Genomic DNA, 25,018 nt, shown 5'->3' with positions numbered 1-25,018 from the left:
GCGTGGAGAGAAGGCGGCGGAGCTGTTTGGGGGGCTGCCGGTGGGTGATGAGCACCCACTATTTTTCACGGAGTCGGCGCCTACGACTGGTAGTGTTGCACAAGCCAGGTAAGGAAAGGGCTAAGGAATCACAGCATGGTCCTTGCACTGGTGGATACTTTCCAGCTCCTGCTGTTTTTTCCAACCTGAGAATTTTCAGAGCTCACCACACCTGGACTGATTCGGAGACCCAGTTCCAAGCAGGGTACATTGTGTATCTCTGCCAACAACGTTTCCCTGTGCAGTTCTCGACCAAAGATTCTGTTTATCTCAGTAACTTATATGGCCCCATCACCACAGTCTCTGAGCAGCTGTGATGGGGTGTTGACCCCCCACACAAGCCCTCAGGGGGTTAATGTGGGCCAGGATGCTGCATCTGGGGTGGAACCAAGGCTTGATAGGCCTGATGGCAGATGAAGCCCACCTGGGATAGGAGTGTAAAGCCAGGAAGTGCAAGTAGGAGGTGGCTGAAGGGGTGAGGTCTGCAGTTACTTCCTAAAGAGAAAGGGAGTTGGTCAGGGACAAGGAGGAAATCCAGGAGAAGAGAAAGCTCTGAGGGTCCTGTCCTGGATTAGGGAGTCTGGCAAGAGGCTCAGAGGGGTGAAGTAGCCACAGAGACTGGAGGAATCTCTGGTGGAAACCCAGAGATAGGCAAGGACATAGAGAAATGGGGCAGGAAAGAGCCCAGGAAAACAACAGTCTCGGACTGAGCAGACTTAGGTTGCTAATTGTAGGATCCCGGGGCTGGAAGCTGAAGTAGTGGGCGGGACTGGGTTTCCCTACCAGCCACTGGCAAAGCTGCACAGGACCTGGAGTTGAAACAGAAGACTGTCTGAAATGGCACAAGGATATTGTATGGTGGGACTTTCCTACCCTAGAAGGGGAGGACTATATAGTGACCAGGCTGGAGGGCTGAGTCATGAAGAAGGAGCGTCCTGAGTCATGAAGAGAGTGAGGGGGTCATACCATGAATAACCCACAGAAGAGGGTGCTAGATGGTGTAAGGGAGGTGCTAATTCCCAGACCCTGTGGTGAGTGGGAAACCCTTCACAATGCCTCACAATCTTCTTAAATGTATTTATCGCCTGTGAGGTAGGGCGTTCTATTATGTCCATTTTACAGATGGGAAGCTGAGGCACAGAGACTAAATAACTTGCCTGAGGTCACACAGGAATTCAGTGGCAGAGCACTGGCGCACCCTCCCTCTCGATACAAGCTATTTGGGTCTCCCCTAAAGCATGGTCAGTGCAGAGCTCTCAAGTCCGGGACTCACTTCCCTCAGTCAGTCCGAGGGAGCTGGAGTCTACTGACCTCCATGGCAGGCTGCAAGGCCCTGCTGGAAGGGATACCAGGGGATATTTCTAAGTAAATTCCACCCCTCTCCCCCACACAACACCCAGAATAACTTGTTCTTTGTATTTGCCAATATATTAAAATTATCAAATGGTTGTATTACTAAATGGTATAAGATATGCTGTTAATTTGCATGTTATCTACACTGGAAAACAAATAAAACCAATAAAAGGAAGCAACAAATTTCCAGGTGGTTAGTACAATTATGAGCAAAGAGCCATTTGCAATGACAGTGCAGCCAAAGGAAGAGAGTGTTTGGGTGTTTGGGACGAAACGTTAACACGGGACATGCAAGAGCTCAGGGAACTTTGCATCCGAGTATGGTAGTGTTCTCTTGTCCAAATGTATCCACTCTCAGTGGGGTGCTGCATTTATGTGGAGCCTGATATTGCAAACAGTACCAGGTATAGCCCTTTCTAGAGTGAAGAGTCCCATTAACTTCCATGGGGATTGTTCATGGCAGTCCAGGGGTAAGTGTTTGCAGGATCAGGCTCACAGTTTGCAGAGACTTTGGATGAAAGGAGCTATGAAGAAGTTACATGTTATTATGTTTTGCTGGAGTTGACCTCTGCAGTATTTATTCAGTCACAAAGACGTGAATGAAAGACAAAAAACAGTGTGAATGCACAGGGGACAATCCTGTTAAAAAGACTCCCTTCAAGCAGAGGCGGATTATGGTTTTGTGGGGCCCTGGGCCAGAGCAAGTGGGGGCCCCCCAAACCTCCTGGGCACTCCTACCAGGAAAATGGGGTCGGGGCACAGGGGCCTGTCCGGCAGGAGCACCTCTGGTCAGGAACCCCACGTACACCTGGAAACTAGCCAGGTTCTTGAAATAAAGGCTTTCAAACACCAATCTCTACCCTGGCTGCAGGTCACATGGCCATGCTGGCTGGCACAGGGAACTGGCTCTGCAAACTGCCTGGTCTGGTGGGCTGGGCTGGACCCTGGGAGAGGTGGGCTCTGTGTGACCAGCCGCCATCCCACAGGGTACGCTGGGGACACGGCATGGCCCTGCACGAGCACTGGCCTCTCCTCCCTTGCCTGGCACCCAGACTGGATCACTTTAGACTAGATTCAGCCATGAGGGCTCTTGTTTCTTACAGCATCTTGGCTTAGTCCTTAGCCCCTCCCAGTCAGATTGATAACTCTGGTAAGTGGCCCCACCTGTGCCCGGAATCTCACAGCCCTGTGGAGCCTGTGATGGTCATTCCAGTTGGCTGTAGCTTCTCTGAGCTGTCCCTGTAATCCTGTTCTGGCTGTGGGGGCTGGCAGGCCTCCTTCGAGCTTGCTTTTCCCTTGCTGCCTTGGGCTCCCTGCAGCTGCAGGCTTCTGGCTCAGCCCTCCATCTGGGCCTGATTTAGCTGCATTTGTCATGTAGCTGCACTAACTTTCCCCAGCGGGGATGGAGACCTGAGCCAGGCAGAGGTGGGGCTGGACCCACAGCCAACTGAAAGGACCCATCAGCTTGGGACATGCTGCTTCTGCCCTTCTCTGTGCTTTGACCCCGTTCCCTGGCAGGAGTAGGCAGGCGGGCAGAGCGGGGCAAGCCCCCATGCCCCGACCCTGCTCCCCAGAAGGAGCACTGGGTGGGTAGAGCAGGTCAGGGTGCGGGGACCCTATTCTTCCAGGGCCCCACAATTGCCCGATGCCCCTGGGCACAGGCCCCGTTGGCCCAGTGGCTAATCCGCCATTGCCTTCAGGGCAGAGGATACAAATGACATCAGTTCTTACACTAATTCCATCCATGTCCTGCAGTGCCATTCTGGTTACTGCACTGAAATGCAAGAAAGCAGCAAAATCATATTTGGGATGAAGCCCGTTTAACTGCTGCAATGGCCCTTATATCGTCTGTCGACGCTGGATCTAAACTCACGCTATTGTGCGATTCTGGTGACAGACATTAACTGCTCGAGCCCTGCTCCCTGACAGCAATGCCAGGGGCCTTCCAAGAGACAGCCAGACACTTAACGCAGCACATGCCTTATTGTAATTTGTTTCAGCTACACTGAGAGGCTGTTTATCTGTATGAAGTTGTTGTGGGGGCAGGTTGCGTTCTCCTCCTACACAAGGGGTGGGGTCCCCTCCACTGCCACGTGCACTGCGGCAGACCAGTCCCAAAGCCAATCCCGTAAGTCATCACATGCTCGATCCAGACGACTCCCCAGCCTTCAAACTGCCCCCTGGAGTAGAAATCCACTCACTGTTTTAGCTGCTGGTCGTGCTAGTCTCTGCCGCTGCCACGCTGCGCTGCATTGGCCCTTCGGATGCGGCCCTTCCTGACAGTGAATGGGTGAAAACAAGGGAAGGAGAAAAACAAAAGAGAAGGGGAGGGAGTATGTGGGGGGGATGAAGCAGGGGGACAAGAAGGGAGAGGGTATGTCTTTAACTGAACTGTATGTCGATCACTGGCTGCAACATTCTAACAGCTTTACAACACTCATCGTGAGCATGGGGTCAGACAGATCCCCACTATTGTGCTGAGGCGTGGTGCACCCCTGCTCTGCCCCTGGGGTCATCATTTAAACAAGCGCAAAGGACTAAACAAAGGGATGGGCACCTGTGAATTAGACCCCTGACCTACATGGTAAAAGCCACCGAATAACACCGAGACCCTGTACAAAGAGTCTCTTTCTTTCTTGCAGCACAGGAGGAACTGCAAAAGGCTGAAACTGTCCCCTGTGTCCAACTCCTAGATATCTCCAGTTCCTTTGCTACTAAATATCCTCCTTAGAATGACATACTTGGATTTATATCACTGCAGGTGGGACAGGGCCCAGACCCAGGCCTTTACTCAGCCACAACTTCCAGGGAACATTTGGCCTGAATCAAGACTGAGGACCTGATCCTGTAAGGTGCTGAGTGCTTGTCACTTTCACTGAAGCAAAGAGGAATTCAAGCTGCTCAGACCCTGACAGGGAGTGTTCAAAGCCTCTCAGAATTAAGGTCCTAAAGTTTCACAGGATAAAGCACCCACTATATAATGGATGGTTATGTGCCAGCACTCCTACTGGAGCGGTTATTCTTGTATCTAATTTTGCAGCGTAATACAGCAGTAACACAGATGCTATGCTATTCTATGCTACACATGCCCCCCAGCATTAGGGACCACTGAGAGCAGCAATATAAATGTGGACTCATGAGAGCAACTTGTTTCACTTTTATTTAGTTTACAGGGTATCCTAGGCCAGAGGAGCAGCATGTCAGGCAGAAAAGTGATTCACAGGGAGTCAGTAATCTGCCTTTCTGTGACAACTTCCAACTCTATAGTGCTTTTCACAAACAGCAATTAAACCGCACAATACCCCCGTGAGGTAGGGAGGAATTATACCATTTCAGACGGGGGAAGCTGAGTTACAGGCCTGATTTGCAGTAGTGCAAAGTTATTAAGCAGCTTATGGTGACACCCTGAGTTTCATTTACAGTACTTCCTCCCCCCCCCCGTTATTTCAGTCACATTTTGGAAATACAGGACCCTATGCTGCAAGATTATGACTGGCCTCGAATTCTACCCACACTGGTGGGAGTGACAGATGCTCCACCTCTCAGAGAACTGGGCCCAAAGAAGGGAAGAAGACAAAAAATATTATAAAAGAATGGAGGAGAAAACACTGAAATTAGACTTCGGCTGTATCAAAGCAGAAGGGGAGTCAGGGGAGACTGTCACTGGGCAAATAATGTTGAATGGCCGTGGCAGATACTGTGAAATCAGTGAGTAAGTCCTCTCCAGTGAACTGGACTCCAAAGGCAAAAATTAAAGGGACATCCCTGAGCTGTGCATTTAGTTGGAGCTCCGCGCACATGTGACCATTTTCATAGGCGGTGCTTAAGAACACAACATGGACTGCTGCCAAATTAAAGCAAAGAAGTAAGGGGGTTTGGGAGGCCTGGCCACCTAGTTACACTCACGTGCACCTTTTCACCAGAGTTAGCGGTGCAAATTTTAGCTGCTACCTGTAGCTGCAGGATCATCCCGTTCAGGCAATTGCTGTCTGAATGGCTGAAAAGCCCCTAAATTGCTTTGCTCTATTCCGAACAAAGCAAATGCCTGAGGAATGAGAACTGGGTGGGAAGGAGGTTGAGAAAATGATTTCACTTATGTTTAAATTTCCTGTTCATTAAAATGTTACAGAGTTAGAAAAGTCCACTGCACAAACTCTCCCAGCCAGCTGTGTCACAGGACGGGCATCAAAAAAGATACAGAGCAAATGAAGTCATCAACAATGGAAAAACACACCAATACAGCACAATGCAAATCCCACCTCAAACATGGGGCTGCAAGAGACATTTTCCCTGTGTCTGATCCCTTACCACGTGCTTATTCAATCACAAATAACTTAGGGAGAGAGAAACCCAAATTCAAGCAAATATGAAGAAGCTGTTGAAGCTGGCTAAAAAAGCCAATGATCTCATAAGCTATCCTCATATGTATTGGAAAAACTAGGAATGGAGTTACTACCCTGCTGCTGTGAGATACTGGCGAAGTATTTCAGAACTATAGGTCCTGTATGTTGTCACTCACTAATTACTGCAGAAAGGAAAGGGGGTTTGGAGTAAGAAAATATAAACATTTCCTCCCTGTGAATTCCTTTGACAATCTCATGATGTGATGCCCACATAAATGATTCTCCCCTCCTCCCCAATTCAGCGTGGCATGCACAGAAAGAGAACTATTTTCAGTTGTGCTCAGTACTTGTGCTACCCTCCTAAAAAAGATTTCTATTTCTATATATGTGCCATTTTGTGCATCATTGCCTGATTGTACGTGGAGCATGTTCTCTCTGAATGCCTAGCCCTAAATGGTCCATTTCTTAAGCACAGCTGTTTGCAAATACCATCTTTCTCCCTCTTTCATCTCCAGCTGGTTTGGAGTAGGAGTTCGCAGAGGGTGGCTGGGAGAGGAGGAGGATTATGAAATGGAGGGGAAGAGAGAGAGAATTCAGGCCACGCAGGAGTCAGGAGAAACATGTTCTCTTCCCATGCAAATATCTTAATTACAGAGGATGAGGAAGATATTTATATGTTAATTTTCATAGCGAGGTTTTCAATTTGCCTTTTGCACCAGGGGAAACCTTCAAGTCTATCCACTGAAAAAGCCACTGCCGTAAGCAACACATTAAAAAAAAAAACAAGCCAAGCCATAATTTACCAAGCTCCCATTAAACTCTCATAAGTTCTCCACCTCCTCTTCCCTTGCTGATCACCAAGGTGTTTGTGGCTAAGAGACAGCTTGCCACCTGTGACGATGTGGGACCGTTCTTAATGTTTCCGCTGAATAGTGTGGGGGGTGCCTCAGTTTCCCCTATGCAGTTCTTAAGTATCTAGGGGGTGGGGTAAGGGTGTATGATCATTGCAGAGCCCTAGAGGGCAGGTGTGTGCAGGGGTCTGGACACAGAGAATGGCCGACACCCTGTTTCCTGGCCACTGGTGGCCTGGGCCCTCCCCCCCTGCAAGGTGAGAGCTAAAGGGTTGGAGAACAAAGGAATCAGGTGACCTCCTGGCCTGGGAAAGGAACAAAGCCCAGGGGAGGAGGGGCTGGAGGGAGTTTCAGTTTGGGGCTGGCTGGGACATGGAGTGAAGGGCAGATGTGGTTGTCTGGCTCACTGCCCCCCAAAATGGACCCAGCTGAGGGGTCCCGTTCTCTGCACCTACAAGCTCTGTTTTAGACCATGTCCCTGTCGTCTAATAAACCTCTGTTTTACTGGCTGGCTGAGAGTCATGTCTGGCTGCGAAGTTGGGGTGCAGGACCCTCTAGCTTCCCCAGGACCCCACCTGGGCGGACTCGCTGTGGGAAGCACACGGAGGGGCAGAGGAGGCGGAATGCTCCAAGGTCAGACCCAGGAAGAGGGAAGCCAGGTGAGCTGTGTGTCCTGCAGACAGGCTGCTCACAGGAAGGAGACTGCCCCAGAGTCCTGACTGGCTTCATGGGGAGCAGTTCCAGAGCATCGCCCAGGGACTCCGTGACACCACCCTTCTCCTCTGCTGCCCCTTCCTGCTTGTGACCTCACAGGTGCTGCAATGGAGATGAATGGTGAGGTCACAACATTGCGGGTAGGGAGCAAGCAGGAGGAGTCAGCTGATAAGCTGGGGAGCTGTGAAGAGTATAGGCCCAGCACTGGTAGAGAGGAGGGACTTGCTGCATCTAATTCTTAACTCATCTCCCTGAATGTGGCAAAGGCTTTTCTAAAATATTACGTGAATTATTTTTCATTTTCTCTGTAGTTTCTGGTGCCACCTGGGACAATAAGTGGAAGTGTCCAAAAAAAATCGGGAAACACATTTCTCATCCTTCTCGTCTGTCTGGCTTCATATGTAATATCCTAGGGTCAGCTTTGTACTCTCCCCTTTGCATGGCTCTGGTGGCACTAAGGGACCAGACACCGGTGAGAACTCCCTCTCTGCCACATCTGGCTCCTGAAGTATTCTCTGTGCAGCCCTTGGCATATGGGAGGTGGGGAATGGTGTGGCTAGAGCACACTGCTCCGGCAATCTCCATCTGACGGATATCCACTGGGAGCCACAGCTGGCCAGCATAGATTAGAGCAGGCTCTCGGCTTCTTTAATCTATGGTGGGGCTGGAGAAGAACTGACTCTACAAGCAGGGAGCCATCAACAGCTTCCTTTGCCCCTGCATCTGTTTGCTTCACCCAGCAGAAATTGGTTACAGCAGAGAATCCAGCCCTTAGGGTCTAGGCATAACTGGAATTTAAGTAGAGGGAAGCAGAAGAACCCTGAAATCTCACCAGAAGGTTTGCTGCCTCATGATTTGCAATGCAGTTGTGCAGGTTCAAGAAGCACAGACTATTTGGATAATCACCTGGATTTCTCTGTATTGAATAAAATGGAACCTCTACGTTACTGGTTTTGGTTTGCCCCTCACTCATATGGGTTCAGCATTTGATTGATTACCCACAGCTCATTGGAATTTCTCCAGACCATACTGGTGTAGAGATGAGGCTGGAAATCTCACGAGAACAGGGTCTCTTGGGAGACTTCCTGTATTTGCTGGTGAGCGAATTGGCTTTTACACAATGGCCTGATGCTTTCATGTATTCTGCAAACATGAGATGCAAACAGAGCAAGGTACAAGTTAAAGGAAGAGCTAACCGAACTGCTTCTGACTTCACCAAACTTCTGAAGTTGAGCTCCACCGCTGGAAGAAGGCTCAAGGCCTCAGTTCAAGCTCTTGATGAAGATTTGGGGAGCTGTATTGAGCTCTGGTTGAAAGCTCATGTGCTCATGAAACTGGAGGGGTTTAGCTAGCTCTGGGAGTCCACTTAGCTCTGGGCAAGATGCAGGGATGTGGTGACCTCAGGCACTAGGTCCTGAATTTAGTTTGAGCTCTGGATAAAGTTTTGGGGTTCCGTTTAAGCCGTGGGTAAAGGTTCAGGTTGGTTCTCATTTTACCTGAACGCGCTTACGAGCATCATCCCCTGGTGACGATGCTACGACTCAGAGTCTGGTGGCACAAATCCTGAGCTGGTGGTGATACTGGGGCAGAGGTCAAGCCTCCTAGCACGGCTGGCAGGCCGGCGTTTTCACTCGTTGATTACAGACTATTCTTCATAGTCCCCTTTTGTGTTTGTGCTTCAAAGAAGACGTCACTGGGCTGGTGAGAGGTCTTAGCCGGCCACATCCCTCTCATTACAGAAATTAAATGAACAGTATATACATCAAAACAGCAACGCAGCCATGAGATGGGCATGGGGGGGGGGGAAGAGAAGGGAGGGCTGAGGGCGGGGAATTAGGGTAATTACCATTCCTGAGAAAATGCCATGAATTACAACACAACCTAATTACCCCAATTAATTCTTCTGCACTCACACTACTTTGTGAGGGGCTCTTAACTATCAAAGAGAGAGAGAGAGAGAGAGAGAGGAAAAAAAGAACCTTTACAATTTGTTGTTTTTTTTCCCATCGGTGTAAAAGCGAGGGGCGGAGGGTGGGGAAAAGAGCCCGGATGAAACACAAGATGCTGCTCTTACATCTACTTACAGGAGATATTGAACTGTACCGTGAATTCCATTTGCAGAGGTTTTACAGGAGCCGGAGTGATATCAAAGACCAACACATTTAATATTGTGCAGTCTCTTCCTACACACGCAGAACACCCAGTGTGCCTGGCCCAGGGGTATTTTTCCTGCACTGCCACACTGAAGCCTCCCCTTCCAAACCTGGGTGACTCCCAGTCCTGCTCTCTCACTTCTGGCTGCCAGGAGGGACTGGCACACTGAGTAGGGAGCATGCTGAGCCCTGAATACTGAGCACCAGCTGAGTAAGCAGCAGCATGGCTGTATTCTGATGGGAGTCCCATCCAGTCCTCGTCTGGGAAGTTGGTGACTGACGCTGGCACTGGAATAGAGAGATATTAAAGTGGGGAGAATGCAGTCGCATAGTGCTCCCTAAAAGGATACAAAGTTACACTGAGAAAAACAGTCCCACCAGTAGTGGAGATCTCCATTATCTGGCCAAGTTCATTGCAAGTCTCCGGCCACCAGTTTGCAGGCACATCTGCATGCATTCTGAAGGTCTCCAGGTGTGTGTATATAAATCTCCTCACTGTATTTTCCACTGAATGCATCCGATGAAGTGAGCTGTAGCTCACGAAAGCTTATGCTCAAATAAATTGGTTAGTCTCTAAGGTGTCACTAGTCCTCCTTTTCTTTTTGGTTCCCTTTCTGTCACCCTGAGGCACCTTCTATAACTCTTACAGTCCCCTAACAGCACCCATGACTATCTCTGTATGTGAATCTAGCACATACTCTGCCACGGTGTCTCCTATATTATGGGGAGCCCTTAATTAATCAGAATACTCTGTCCAGCTCCAACTTCCTTTCATCTGCGGATCTCAAAGCATTTTTACAGACATAAAAATTTCCAGCATTGCCAGGCTGTAAATCGTATTATCACTTCCATTTTACAGAAGGGGAACCTGAGGTACAGAAAGGTGAGGTGACTTGGATTCATTAGCCAGCGTTAGCACTGCACTGTGAAGCTGCAAAGTCCTACATGTGGTATATGGGCTGCCCAAGAGCTTATAGCAAAGTCAGTAAGACTAGACAGGGATGGCCATTTGGAAAGTGGTGTGTTTCAAAGTCCCAGACGGGGATACGGAGGGGAGAGCCCGCAGTGCTCCTATGCACACTCCGCATAGTGCGCAGGCTTCTGGTGCTTCAGACATGCCTCCTGGAAAAATTGCAAGAGGGGTGAGAGTGGACAGCTCTTCAGCAATTCCTAGTGAGAAGTGGCTGGTATTTCACAGACCATTATTTCTTCAGTATTAATTAAGGGGAAAGGGTTAGCGCTCTGCTAATTAGCATAAGTCAAATGGGAATGAAGTACAGTAATGCCAGCAGGGCGGGTGCCAAATCAATTTCCCCCACTTTTGCCCAGTAAACTTCAGCCAGATTTCTAAGACGGGAAGGCTGATGGATTAGCTCTAAATACTAGTACATTTTAAAACCACTTTTACATAGTGGTACAGCAAAACCTGTTCTAACTCTACTGGGGATTGGATGAGATGTGACATTGCATCCAAACTTGGGGCAGGGAGGTACTATGCTTGCTGGCACTGCTGTGCTGTAGCTGGGCATTTTTCTTGGTGCTAAGAGCGTCACAGTGAATGCCACACTGCCCTCATGCGACATGGAGATAGACAATAAAGCAAAGTCCCAGAGCAGCAGGAGAAGAGATAACAGGGACATTATATTCATGAAGGATTCTATAGTACTAAAATACCATGGCAATGGATGTGTGAGAAATGCCAATGGCTAGATTAGAGCTGAAACTCTTAAATGAATTGAAAAATGACGGGGACTAAACACTATCCAATGTTTTTATACCAGGAATGATGTCGTAACGAGGTTTCACTGCTTTTGATGCTACCAAACTCCCCTATTCTGCTCCCATTCCTGCTGTCATATCCATGTTAGGACATTAACTGGGCATCATTAGATGTTGGCTACAGAGAAGCTAGGATCAGGGTTCTCTTCCAACGACTTAGAAATGTCACCCTTCCATCCCCTGGTCTCCTACCATTACAAGCAAGCATCTACAATAGTGTCATGTGGAAAGTATTTAATTTAAATTGGGGAGTGGATTAAAAAGGAGAAAAGACCTGAACTTTCACCCAGAGCTCATATTAATCCTGAGCCACATAGGGTTCTGGAAAGAATTCTGTTAACTTTCCATTTCCATGCCTCTCCATGCTTCTGGCCACGACCCACCAGGCCAATGACAAAATATCACCAGAAAATATCTTCTTCCAACATTTCCAACCAGATTTTACAGACTTGAGGGGCTTGCACACCACCAGTGAAGCACCCAATTCAAGCTGAACTGTTAGGAACGCAATTCACCACTCATTAAAACACCGGGGACCCTTCAGTTGCCAGGTGTATTCCTGACACGGTGATCGCTTCTCTCTCGTTTTGGTGAAGGGGAACCCAATGACCTCACTGAGGAGATTCAACACTCCACCAAGACTAGCAAGGGCATGTACCAGAGCTGGTTGGGATCTTTCCCTGAGGTAGTGCCTAAGAGTGGAGTGTGTGAGTGAGGAAGTCACCTACTTCTTAGGATCCAAGCACAGCCCACACCTGCAGCACCCTCTGCTGTTCCATTCCTGTCCATCCCCAGCTGTCAAAGAATCTCAGTCCTGACTTAATTTACAAATCCCGGCTACTCCAGTCCAGGGCTCTCCACACAAATCTGCTGCACCTAAATCCTGACCTGCAAGTCCCCCTTCCTCTCATTGCAGTCCTGGGTCTTTTTTTCTGAAAAAGATTCCAGTCATGAAATTTTAAAAAAAAGTATTTTCTCACCAATACACAGCTATTCAATCCTTTATTCCCACAGGGATCAAAACCAAAAACGAAATGGAACATTAAACAACGCTTTACACCAATGTTCCTTCAATTCTGCGGAATGCACACAGGTTTTAGGATTCTGCTCGTCCCCGTCCCACCCCACCACCCTCCCTCTCTTTCTAATCAAAGATTTTATCTCAGATCTTTTCATACTTGCCAAAAAACACTTCCTCCCCATCCCCATAAGAAACCCTGTCTTGTCAAAGCAGGTTTAAAAGCAAGAGCTGATGGGATTCCTAAGTGATCCGCGTGGGAAAGAACACATCTGTCTTCAGACTGAACATGGAGAGAGGGAGAACAAATCACTCTTTTGCTTTTATTACATCAATGTTTGTTTTCTGTATCCAAACGTGTAACAGGAAATTAAGCAGTTCACCTTTGTAAAGCATTTTGCATCCTACTTACGCATGAGCCAGATGGTGCTTTCTCTTTGTTTTAAAAGATTAAAAATGGAAAAGAAAAGAAATGGCTAGTAGTTAATCCCGAACCTGGAATGCACTCCCGCATCCCATCCTCAGCCGTGCTGGGCGAGGGCAAACACACAGACCCAACAGATTTAAGTAAGCTGCAGCCTTCAGAGTGCTGCAGACCTGTCAGATCTTGTCAGTTTTCAGATGGAATCCTTCACAGCCTTCTCAGAAAATGATAAATTACTGTATTCTTCTGGGGCCTCAACCTGGATACACAACACAATGTGTTACAAGAAATCACCCGAAATAGAACTTTGCTCCAGGATCCTACAAACGGGAAATATCCCCAGCAGAAAGGTGTTCTGCATGGACACTGAGAAGTTCGTTCCAGGAACTTACTATGGGGGTTATACCCACTGCTTGGTACCATACCCAAAGGGCAAACCTTAAAGGTTGAACTCATCAGCCACATCCTAATGGCTGCATATGGGAGTCCAAGTCCTATTATGATTCTCAGACTTGGGATCTTGCTCTCTGTCTGTGTTACTTCAACAGCAACCATTTGTGGTGTCTGGAACAGAGGTCAAATAGCCTTTCATGCTGGGCATAAGCAACAGGGACAGGTGAGCTCTGAAACCCAAAAGGTCCAGTTTTAATGCAAAAGACGTTAGGAGTAAAAATCCTAAGATGCATTCAGGGCCAAGAATAACAGTTGTTGCTAAACAGAATTGCTTGCCTTGCCCAGGTTTGCAAGAGAAGTCAATTGCACTTTACACCAGGGTTACAGCCAAATGGTCCCTGACACCACAGCTACAGAGCCACATCCAATACCACTGATGTCACCACCAGCTTTTTTCCCAGAAAGGTGGCAACGGCTGCTAGCATGGAGCTCAGCAATGCCGACTGCCCTTTACACACCTTACTCCTTCGCACAATTCAAACCTAGCAAAGCAAGTCTCATGCTATCAAAGAATGTTGTGCTAAGTGAGAGCAGAAGGGGAGAGGAGGACAGTTTGGGGGGAATGTTGGACCAGAGGACAGAGCACTTAGGACTCCTGGGTTTTGCTCCCAGCTATAAGAGGAACATGGCCTACTGGGGACAAGAGAATCAAGAGACCTGGGTGCAATTCTGTCCTCTGCCACTGATTCACTGTGTGACCTTAGACAAATCACTTAACCTCTCTGCTTCATTTTCCCCATGTGTAAAGAGGAGTAATAATAGTGACCCCTACTTCTCCGGGGTGGTTGTGGGGGCCCCTTCAAATGGACAGTGCTAGAGAGGGACTAAGTAGTAGTAGTATGGGTTAAATGATCAAGATTTGTTTTTAATCCTAAAACTAATAAAAAATTGGACTCTGCAGAAAAAAACTCTTCCCCTGAGACTCTCTGCTTGTATAGAGCACAGTGCCAGGGGCTGCTCTGGCCACACAAGGCAGCTGGTGTGATACAAAGAAAAGCCCACTAGAAACAGATGACTTCTAAAGACGTTGCAGTGACTGGCTGGAAAGGGAGTGTTTTAACTTCCACCTCCTCATTCAATAAAGACATAAAAAATCCTTCTGAGAGAAGATGGGAGGAGCCCCGGGACATCTCCATTACAGAGAGTGAAAAGGGCCCAACACAGTCCCTTCATCCATGAAGCTCTTTGCAGTGCTTACTCCCTTTCCACGGGACTAGTGGGAAGGCAGCGATCCTGCTACATCGATGACTTACAGAAACCCTACTGGGGTTTCCAATAATGTAGTTAGACGGAGCATATCTTTTCTATAGTCATAGAGAGAAGAGTCAGATAATACCAGCTTGACAGCTCATCTTACTCCAAATCCTGCAAGACTCCTTCAGACATCATGCCCACTAACTTCTTATCTAGCCTGGTTCTTGAAATCTCTGCACTGACGGTGTCTTCACCATCTCCACCTTGGCCACTGCTCAATCGCTCTGTTGAGAGCTTTCCCCTGTCCATCTCCACCCTCCATCCCCCCACAAGGTAGCTCCTGCCTCAAGTTGTTTTAAAACAATGTGGCCATGGGTCACTCTGTCCCAAGGTGACAGAAATCAGGTGGAGCTCCAGCAGCCAGCTATATAGAACCAGACTCCTATGTTACAATCTGAAAGGAACCAAACCCAGAACATTCCCGACAGCAACAGCTTCCACTTCTTATCCTGAAAGACTCTTTTTTTGTGGAGGACAGGGTGCTGAATCCTCTATAGTATTCCCCCAAAGGAAAACCAATTTTCCACAGCTGAGGAGTACTGGGGAGAGCTTCCTTTAGAGCTCATCAGTAAAGCTCCTGCATTAGCCAGATGGGGCACTGCAGAGCAACACAGGGTTGTGTGTAAGGACACAGGAATGTGTAAGTATAAATCCCAGAAGATAAGGCTAGAAAGGAGCATCTGGGTCATTGAGTCGAGCGCCAGCATCTAGTGCACAATTATTCTCTGCACTAAACCCAGGTATTTATTTTCTAGTCTCCTATTGAACTTCTCTAATGACGGGGCTTGAGCAACCTACATTGGCAAATTACTCCATTGTCTAAATAATGTCCCTGTTGAAAGACAGTCCTGAGGTCAAACCTAAATTGCCTATTATTTCCTCTCCCATATTTTATGCAGTTATCAGTCATTATTTCAGTTGCCTTTTCTCTATATTAAATTTCTTTAACCACACTCTGCAGATCACGGCCTCCAATCCCTTAATCAGCTTTGTCACCCTCCTTGGGATTCTCTTTAATGCATCAGTGTCTTTTTTTTTTAAATAAAGAGAGGAATCCAAAACTGTACATTGTGTGTGTGTGTGTGTGCATCAGAGAGAGAAAGAGCTGAATATGTAAAAGATTAAGTGAATGTGTATAAGTGCATGAGTGTGCATTTGTGTCTGAGTTATAAATGTGTAGGGGGGTGTAGGTGAGAAGGACAGAGGGTACTGATGTGTGGGTGTGTGCATGCGTGGGTGTGCACACCAGTATGTGCAAGGATGTGAGTCATGGGCAGCTGCATGAGTATGTGTTTCAGGGTTCATGAGAGCACAGGGGAAGGAATGAACAAGTGTGTGAGTTTAGTTTTGGTAGCTGACTGACTGCAACATTTCCTAGCCTCCCTCTGCTCTGCCCTTCAGACTCTGTTGCTGGAGCTGCCTTACCCTGTAGTAATCAGTGCTGTAGACATCTCTTGACATCCCAAAGTCTCCGATCTTCACGAGCAGGTTGGCTCCGACCAAGCAGTTCCTGGTTGCCAGGTCTCTGTGGACGAAGTGCTGGGAAGCAAGGTACACCATTCCAGAGGCAATCTGGCTAGCGATGTGCAGCATCTGGGACAGCCCCAGCTCCCCCTTGGCCTGTCGAGGCTGCCCATCCACCAGGATCATAGCATCTGGGCCATGCGCCCTGCAGGGGAAAGAGCAAAGAGCACAGAAGTGGGTATCTAAACAACCAGGTGGCAGGGATCTCAACCATCTCCATTCATCCTGGAGTCAGGGCATTGGGCCCCAACTCTGAGACCTTCCCTGTGCACTGGGATGATTGGCCTCTATGCACAGATATATTGGAAAGACAGAGCCAAAACAAACATGAACACCCTCAAGATCCGGAAGTTCAGTTCAGTTAACTTCACCCCCCATAAAACCTTCTCCAAATATTTAGAGATCTCCCTTTCTTCCAATCCCATCATTCCCTGGCTCCCCAGCAGCCTCCCTCTCCCCAAACAGGTTGCCCTTTTCCCACCAAACTCCATTCCACCAGCCCCCACTATGTCCTCTGCTCCTGGTGACGTTCCACTGAGTGAGAGGGGTCTCTGCTAGGCTTCAGATGTCACATGCTCCTGGGCTTCCCCGGGTCAGAACCCCAACTCTAACCCTGAGGCAGCCCTGGAATCTGTAAGCGTGGACAGGAGCTGAAGGTGGCAGGCAGAGGCAATGCATGGGAGTATGTGTGTGAATTGCAGGGTCACATGCCCTCCCAGAGTTGCTAACAGGGATTAGACCCTGAAAAGTCAGGGGAAATCCTGGGCAGCACAAGGTGTACGTATAAGAAACTAGTGCATTCTAGGTTTGAACTCAAGGTCAGCCTCCTTGCTGCCCTGCCCACCCAGTTCCCCTCACATACTAAGCCTGTCTTTGCCACACTATCTCCACCGTGATGTCTCTCCCCTGCTGGAGTTCACCCTCTGGTTGCCTGTGTGGAGGTGGAATAGGAAAAACATTCATATTTAGGGAAAAAGCAAGAGATTTTTCTGTGATCTTCTTCCTCCTGACTAGATACAGAACAACATTTCCTCTGGGTCTTTTCTACCACTCTCTTCAAAATGATTCTTGGCATTTCATCAAGCAAATTGAAACTGCATATACGGAGCTGTACCTCCTTCCCTGCATGGGGCTAAACATCCCCACAAGAGCAGAACTGTTTATCTCCTTTTCTTAAATGCTTGGCTGGGCTCTAGGATGAGCACTGGGATTAGAGTCCAGATATTTCGGGTTCAGCTGATTCTGTTTTTCAGATGCCACTTCTTCAAATGTCTATTGCCTTCCTGCCACCACAAATACAACCCTAAAGCTCCCCTACAAGACAGCAGGAGGAGCTCTGAAAGGGAAGGTGAACTCTACACGTGGCACTAGGGAGCAAGGAGTGCTGCAGACAGAGGTGGAGACGTTGCAGAGAGCGGGAGGTAGAAATGCTGCAGAGAGCACAGGGCTAGGGTTGGAGGAGCTGGGCTGGGGGGTAGAAATGTCACAGAGATTATGGAGCTAGTTGTAAAGAGCAGGTGGGTTGATGAGACAAGCTGTGCTCTGAGAGAACTTGTTAGGGAATGCTGCAGAGTGCAAGAGGGGATTACTGAAGACAGTATATAAGATGAATGATTGATGTCTTATTTAAACATCCTAAAGCCTGTTTTATACCAGGAAAATTAACTGTTGTTGACAACAGATGTCAGCAGTCGGTGGAGCTGAGCTGGTGCTGAGTACGGCTGAGCGACAAACATACACCAGAACAAACCACAGTGTCTGAAACAGTGAAGAACACAGCTGGCCATGGTCTGCACTTGCAGTTGGACCCTGCTCATCAAGGTTCGACTGTGGCTGACACCTGTTGTCAACAACGAGTAATATTTCTGGTGTAGAACAGGTCTGGAAGCGAGCAACATGTTGTTGATAGATTGCTGGAGATTCTTGTTTGATCTGCAGCTCATTCCAACTCCAAACAGACCAAGAGGCACCAAGGAAATCTCTCTTTCCGTCTAGGTAAGGAACACAGGACACGTTCAAAACATATTAGCTGCTCAAGGTCAACCTCAGAGGGGTGCACAGTTGCCCTCAACCAGCTAACACTTTTGTAAAAGTGGGACACCCTGTTTACACTAGTGTCTAAATTAGTTAAAACCTTTTAAAATGCAACCTAGTCTAGACAGGCCCTTCCTCACTCCCTGTAGCTGGGATGGTCCCAGAGGAGGTAGCGTCAACAGGCTAATGCCATTAGTGTAAGTGACGAGTGTGCATCGTTCTGTGGAGAAGGCTGCAGAGAGCATGTGAAGACAGGTTGGTCTGTCACTTTCTCAGAGAGTAGGGATAATGCAGTTTACTAAGGATTGTAAAACTGGGCAGATTCTCAGTCCATCAGAGGGGTTTGTTCTTTGGGGATAAAACACTGCAGTTCGTACGATGGACATTTGTGTCAGCATGGGGCAGAAATCCCGTCTTCAATGAGCACTGTCTCTTTTTGCCCCTCGCTGTTTGGACACTAGAGATGTTAAAATTATACTACTATGACTTGTTTTTTGGTAATGGATAGCATGTATGTTTGTTCCTTCTTTCTTCATAATCAAAAGGCTAAACAAACTTCCAAGATACAATTTGTCTGTGAGCAGGGAGCAAGTCTGGAGTATTTAATAAAAGAGGAAAATTAAAGATGACTGCAAATAGGGGTTTACTATGCAATTGTTTAAGTAACCTTAACTCTAGCTGTTGTTACCACTGACGCTCTGATTTTACAAACATGCATAATCAAACGTCGAAGAAACAATTGCCTCTGAGCAGGGAGCAAGTCTGGAGACTTTAATAAAAGGGGGAAATTAAAGGTGACTGCAAATAGGGGTTTACAATGGAATTGTTTAAGTAACCTTAACTCTAGCTGTTGCTGCCACCCAAGCTCTGAGTTTAACACACACGCTCGCTCACTCTGTCCTTCTCCATGGCTAGATAGAGAGGAAGACACATGTGCAGTAAACATCGAGAGAAAGAGAATATTTGAACACCACAGAAATGCAGAGCAGCCACCAATGGTATGAGCACAGCAGGGGCTCTGTAACTTTGCCTTGCATAGCAGCTCTAGTGAACACCCAGGCTCCCTAGTAAGTCAGCCCTGGAGACCCCCTGCTCCCTGGAGAGGGATGTTTACACTTCTCCCTGACAGGCTCTTTTGGAGGGAGCTGCCATTTCAATGCTGGCCTTTTATCAGCCAGGACACTGCAATTTGCAGCAGGCCTTTTTGTATTTCCTGATGGGCCTGACACGTCTGATCTGCCGCCACCAGTGACGAGAGGAGCAGCCAGGCTGCGTGAGGGCTGGGAATGAAGTATGAAGAGAGACCACCCTGTGGCACTCAATCCCCAGTCCAGCTGGCAGGTGTAAATTGAAATGACTCCCCTTGCCACATAGGTCACCTTTATTGTTCAGTGTTTTCTCTGAGAGGCCCTGTGCGGCATAATAAAAACTGGGGGACTTTTATTTATGATGCTTATCTGTGGGAAGCCCAGGCTAAAGTGAGCCCTCTCCCCTTTTACTGCTTTTTCAATGTCTATTGAAATGTGTAGTTAAACTTGAACAAGTTCATTTGATTATCTCCTGAAAGCAGCCCCCACCCCTCTGGCTCTGGGAGCAGTGCTGGGTGAAGTATGCCGAAGAAAACTTCTGCATGCCTCCTGCAGGATGAATGCCCAAAGCAAGGAATGCACCAGAGTGGACAGTGCTATGTCTGCATGGGTTATGTCGCTCAGGAGTGTGGCTAATTCACACCCTTGAGCGACATAACGTAAGCTGTAGTGTAGCCATGGCCTAATACCTGGGACCAGCACAGCTACAACAGTACTCCCAAGGGCTTCAGAGACTGGTCCACATTCAGCCCCAGGCTAACCTGGGGTAATATCTGCTGAAGTCACTGGTAGTTAGGCCCTCTCATGCCAGGGCTAATTCCTAACCAGCACTGATGTGTGGCCACCACTGGTGTGGCATGTAGCAGCTGCTTCACAGCACACAATAACACTGCACAAGAAGTTAAGGAAGGCAGCAAAGAAGGACCTTGCAGCTGATGGGTGAAATTAAAGAAGAATGTTATTATCCTTGCTGAGCTTTTGACAGTGTCTGGGAGTGAACTCCCCTTTTTGAGGGAATGCACTGGGGATTTTAAGTGACACAAGTGTCCAGGGCCTGGGCTTTGTGCCCTGCCTGAAAGATGGCACCTCCCACAGCATCGTTTCAGCAAAGGGAGGCATGGCGGGTCCCTGTTCCAGTCCCGTCAGAGGCTCCTCTGCAGCAAGCAAAAGAGAGGCCCTATTTATCTGATGTAAAGACCTTCATGCCTAAGGAGACCTGACTCCAGCTCCCCGCCCAGCACCTCTGGGCTGGCTACACAAAGGACCCAGTGTACGCACACCAGCAACAGCACAGGGATCAATTCATGGCTCTGCCTGAACTCACTGCCCAAGGGAGAGAGGTTTGGTCTGGCAGCCTCCCTTTCCCGGGGCTGCCCTCTCTCTACCTCGTCCCCTTTGTGAGGATGGCAGCAGTGCTGCATTAGTGAATCAGGCTCAGGGGGTTCATGCTCTCTCTGAACACCCTGAGCTTTGTGGGGTGTTCCCTTGGCCCAGGTGTCTCTTGGAGCCCTCCTGTCCCAATAACTAGGCTGGTGTCTCGTCCCATCACTAGTAAAAAAGGGTCTGGGGTGTATCAGGGATGTGAGGGCAGCTACTGGTTTTCCAGAGTGTCCACTCTGCCCACCACATAACTCCCCAGAGTAGGGGGCCCGGGGATGACCACAGCATGAGGGGGAAAAGTATCCAAAAGGTGTATGGCTGTAATGCCTGGGACTACTGGGTAATCCAGAGATTGGACTCCATCACATGGAGCCAGGGCAGTGGGGCATAATACGGTAATGAGACAAAGACCCTCCCTAATAGGTTATTCCAGAGAGCCCACTGGGTACCCAGGCACTCCTCAACCATGGGTTATCTCACTTAATGAGGCAAATTGTGGCTTGACTCCAATAGTCAACCAATAATATAACCCTGGAAGCGTGGGGGTGGAATAGCTCCAAGGCCTTCGTCTGGAGTATGAATGTCTGTGTCAAGCCAGGCCCCAGAGCTCTGGCAGCGGAAAGGCTTAACAAGGAATGGCTTTGTCACTCTGCAGTGTCCAGCTGGCCTGTTCTGTAGCATTCTGTTTGGTGAGGTCAATTAAAGGAGATGCCAAAATGGTACAATAGGGTATGACTCACCTGCAATATGTGCCTAGTCCTAAGGCGGACAAGGCTTACAACCTTTTTTTTTTTTTTTTTTTTTGGCCAGGGAATGGTGTCTCCATTTCATCTAAGAGCAGATGGATTTTCTCCTTTTCTATTAAGTACCTCAAGTACTTGGTCTCTCATGCTTTTCTCTGGGCTGGCTTCCTTCAGCAACACACTGTCCTACAGGTTGTATCTGCACTCCGAACTAAAAGAAGGACCACCTCACCCAAATAGGCAGCTACATGCTCACAGTGATGGCAGGAAGAGGTGGTCTAATAACTGCTGGAAGGTGGTGGGGTGCCACACAAGGCATGGTAGTGAAATGGGAGAGCCCCGGGGTGGGGAAGGCTGGCTTCTCTTTGGATTTGGCTGTGAAGGGGACCTGCCAATGCCTCTTTGGTATGTCTAATAAATTGATGTATTGTGTTGTTCCTAACTTGTCAACCAGCTCTTCCCGCTAGGGCATGGGGTAGGGATTGACCTGGGAAATCACATGCAGTTTCCTGAAGTCTGCACACAACCGCCCAGACACCTCTGGCTTGGGGACCAAAATGCTGGGGCTGCCCCCCAAGGACTGTGAAACGCCTACATCAGTGCGAGAGCCCCCTTGCAGAGCTCTGGGGGGAGGTGAACCTTTCAAGAGCCATTCCCAGAGCCTCATGCATGCAGGACACTTGTTTAACAACCCAAACCTTTAGGGAAGGATTTGTTTTTCCTGGTCAGAAATCGATTGCACCAGTGGAACAATAATCTCCGTGAACAGGAGAGCTCCAGCTCTAGCACTGACATCATGTTCAGCTCCTCACTCCTAATGCAATTATGCTCGTGCTTAGCAGTCAAAACACAAAAATATCAAGGGTCCAATTTTCTAAATACTTGGAAATAAAGCTAGTAATTATTTCAAGAGGTAAGCGCCACTCCACTCACAGTACAAGTTTTAGAGCATGATTTCTGCATCACAGGAGACTAGCATCAGACACATTTGCTGTATGCTCCACACCACTCAGAGATGTGAAACAGGGCTACGTTAACGCAAACTGAAACCTTTTTGTTCACGCCAGGAGGGTCTACACAGGGCAGGCAGAGCACCCCTCAAATCACACCCCTCTAATACGCTTTCCCATGCTGCACATAGACAAGCCCTGAGGGACAGTGTATATGAAAGAGCTACATTCTGGCAATGAAATGCTTACAAGATGATGGGCTGGTGTTTTAATCTCTACCACTCTTGAGGCAGGTGAGACAATGACTGTAAGGGGCCCAGCCTACAATAGCACCTAATTCCCCTAGGATTAGGGACCTCTGACCAGAATTAGTGAGCAAAGCCCCAGTGTTTGGGTCCAGTGGGCACCCCAAAAATCAGATCTCTGGATCTAGAAAGGGGAGCTGGAAATCTCAGAGGATCTCTAACCACTGGCGCCAGCCAGGTCAGACATCCTGAAAGTACAGCTTCTCTAGGGTAGTGTTGTTGTATTTTTACTCCTGGCCCCATCAGGATTCTGAGGTGGGTGATGTGCAAAACGAAATGCATGGCAGCAGAACGATAACCTCATTTTTACAAACCAGAGGAAGTGTTCAGGGGGGTCGGTTCAGTCTTTGGCTTTGTTTGGCATGGGAATTTCACAGCTGCTGAAAGGTGTGGGTTTGCCAGCCCTGCAGACCTTTATCCATAGCATTCCCAGGCTGCCTCCTGTCTCAAACCTGCTTTGACCAGATGGAAGCCCTTTAGGGATAAGGAAGAAGTCCAGTCTGCATGGCTCTCTGTGGAGAGCGCTGACCCCCTGTCTGCTGGAAGCTGGACTGAGAATGGCTGACTCATGTTATCCAGGCAGTCAAGTAGTCACTGAACAGTAACGACTTTTGGTCCCTACTGGCTTGGTCTGGATTCAGAGCAGTGACCCAGAGGAGGAAGATTCTGTGGCCCCTGCCCTGCCATCTCAGCAGTCAGCTCACGCTTACCTCAGGAACTTATTCAGGTCCCCATGCTTCATGTATTCAAAGACCATGATGAGAGGGTCCCCGTCACCGCAGACCCCATAGAACTTGACAATGTGCTCATGCTGCAGGTTGGTGAGCAGCTCTGCCTCCCTCTGGAAATCCTTGCGGGCTGCCAAAGTGGGGTCTTTCAGAGCCTGGAAGAGGGGAGCATGCAAACAGAATTGGGAGGGTGTGAGTCAGAAGGACCAGGCCTGGCCTTTCCGCGCTGGACTCTTGGGGGTAGAGGATTCTGCAGAGTGATATTGCCTGTTACGCGAGGATCTCAAAGCAGTTTACAAATAGGAATGAATTAGGCCTCATAGCCCCACTGTGAGACAAACCAGGTTCATTATCCCCATTTTACTGATGGAGAAACAGTGAGTTGTCCAAGGCCACAAAGTGAGTCAGTGGCAGAGCTGGGAACAGAATCCTGTAGTGCCAGCTCCAGGTTTATGCTCTAACTGCTGCACTGAGCTACCCTCCTCCTGAAACCCAACCTGGGATGACATTGAGGGGGGCACCCGAGACTGGCTGGGGGGAAGAGACTGGATAGCGCTGCCTGAATCTGCTGAGTAAATCTGGAGAGAGAACAGATGGGAAGAGAAGGAAGCTAGAGGAACTTACATGTGGGCCGGAGATCTTTTGGGATAGTTTATAGGAGCTGCCCTCTTGCATTAAGTGTACTGTTCCTAACCCTTCAATATGGTTTGGGTTTGGTTTGAACATGGGACAAGGCCGAAGACTGTTTGGATTTTAGGAGGAGTAGCTTGCCTTCCCTACCATTAAACTACAGTGTCTTACCAGCAGGTGCTAGAAATGTCACAGATCTCTTCACTTTCCTGCGACAAGGAGAGACAACCCACTCCTTTCCCACTAAACACCTAATAGTTTGGGGGCTTTGTTGTGGGACCCATCACGGAGTTCCCGGTCTTCTCACAGTGCAGTCCAAGGGGCCTTTACTCCCTACCTATGTGTCTCAGCCATACTCTGGAGGCACCTCCTGAGGGAGTTGGCAAAGGTGGTATGGCTCCATGGCACCATTCAGCTCTGCTGAGTTTGAGCTGCAGTGACTGCCACTAGGCTGGAGTTTCTTCCTATGTGGACAGCAGCCCACTTGGCAATAGAGCTCATTCCCCAACTCATTTCACAGAGAGCAGCAAACAGCCCTCAAAGGGTAATAGATTCCCATTATTACAAACTTGGGCAGGATTTCAACTGGTGACCTAGGGGCGAAAGGCTCAGTATCTCATTATTACTCAGCTCCTGAGCCAGCCAGCCCCCTCTAGCTGTCTTTTCTTTTGAAATAGCTGACTACACCGCCTTTCTTCTGAAGACGGATTTGCCGGGCTGTGCAGTTATTGTGAGGATTTTTCAAAATGCCTCTGAAGGACACTGTCAAATCTTTCCTCATAATTTTTAAAATCATGTTTTTATTCCCTGCTGTTTATAACAGCTCCCTGAGAGATTGATGCTGAAATCTGTATCCTTAGCAAAAATGTCTCCTTTAGCACATTTGAGCACATCGGTTTGCTGCTGTTATAGGGTAGCATTGGGCAGCATGCACACACTTGTTATTGTAGGGTGCTAGGAGGACTTGACTGCACATACTTCCTGAGAATACTGTAAGGTTCCTTGTGAGTGCAGGGCTCTACACACTGTTTATTATTTTACAGTTGCTTATGGAGGTTGGTTTGGACACTGCTTTGTTATTATTGCAGGGTAATTTGTGAGGGCTGCCTTTAATTTGGAAAAAAGAGCCCAGAAGTTTTGGGAGAATCATCACAAATGCCATGGACTGCGAACATTCACGCATCAAAAAAAAGAAACTGATCAGATTTAATACCCCTTGATCATAACAGTATCCTTTGAAATTATTTCTTCTTGG

At 48.3% G+C, this 25,018-nt stretch overlaps 1 protein-coding gene across 4 annotated transcripts in view; it reads right to left on the bottom strand.

The window, feature by feature from the left end:
• NTRK3 (neurotrophic receptor tyrosine kinase 3) overlaps window positions 1-25,018 on the bottom strand; it is a 455,727-nt gene that overhangs the window by 24,912 nt on the left and 405,797 nt on the right. For 2 of the 4 annotated variants that reach the window (XM_073304182.1, XM_073304180.1), the window contains exons 14-16: window positions 23,116-23,288; window positions 15,807-16,050; window positions 3,594-3,668 (exon numbers count right to left, since the gene is read on the bottom strand). In XM_073304182.1, the coding sequence (XP_073160283.1) occupies window positions 3,594-3,668; window positions 15,807-16,050; window positions 23,116-23,288 (492 nt within the window). Of the gene's footprint in view, window positions 1-3,593; window positions 3,669-12,835; window positions 12,934-15,806; window positions 16,051-23,115; window positions 23,289-25,018 lie in introns of those variants that run through there. The other 2 variants (XM_073304183.1, XM_073304181.1) reach the window with 2 other exon arrangements.

The sequence above is a fragment of the Lepidochelys kempii genome, chromosome 10, assembly GCF_965140265.1.
Source record: "Lepidochelys kempii isolate rLepKem1 chromosome 10, rLepKem1.hap2, whole genome shotgun sequence".
Taxonomy (NCBI): Eukaryota; Metazoa; Chordata; order Testudines; family Cheloniidae; genus Lepidochelys; species Lepidochelys kempii.
Note: the sequence above shows the minus strand (reverse complement) of the source record. Positions and strands in the feature narration are given on the sequence as shown.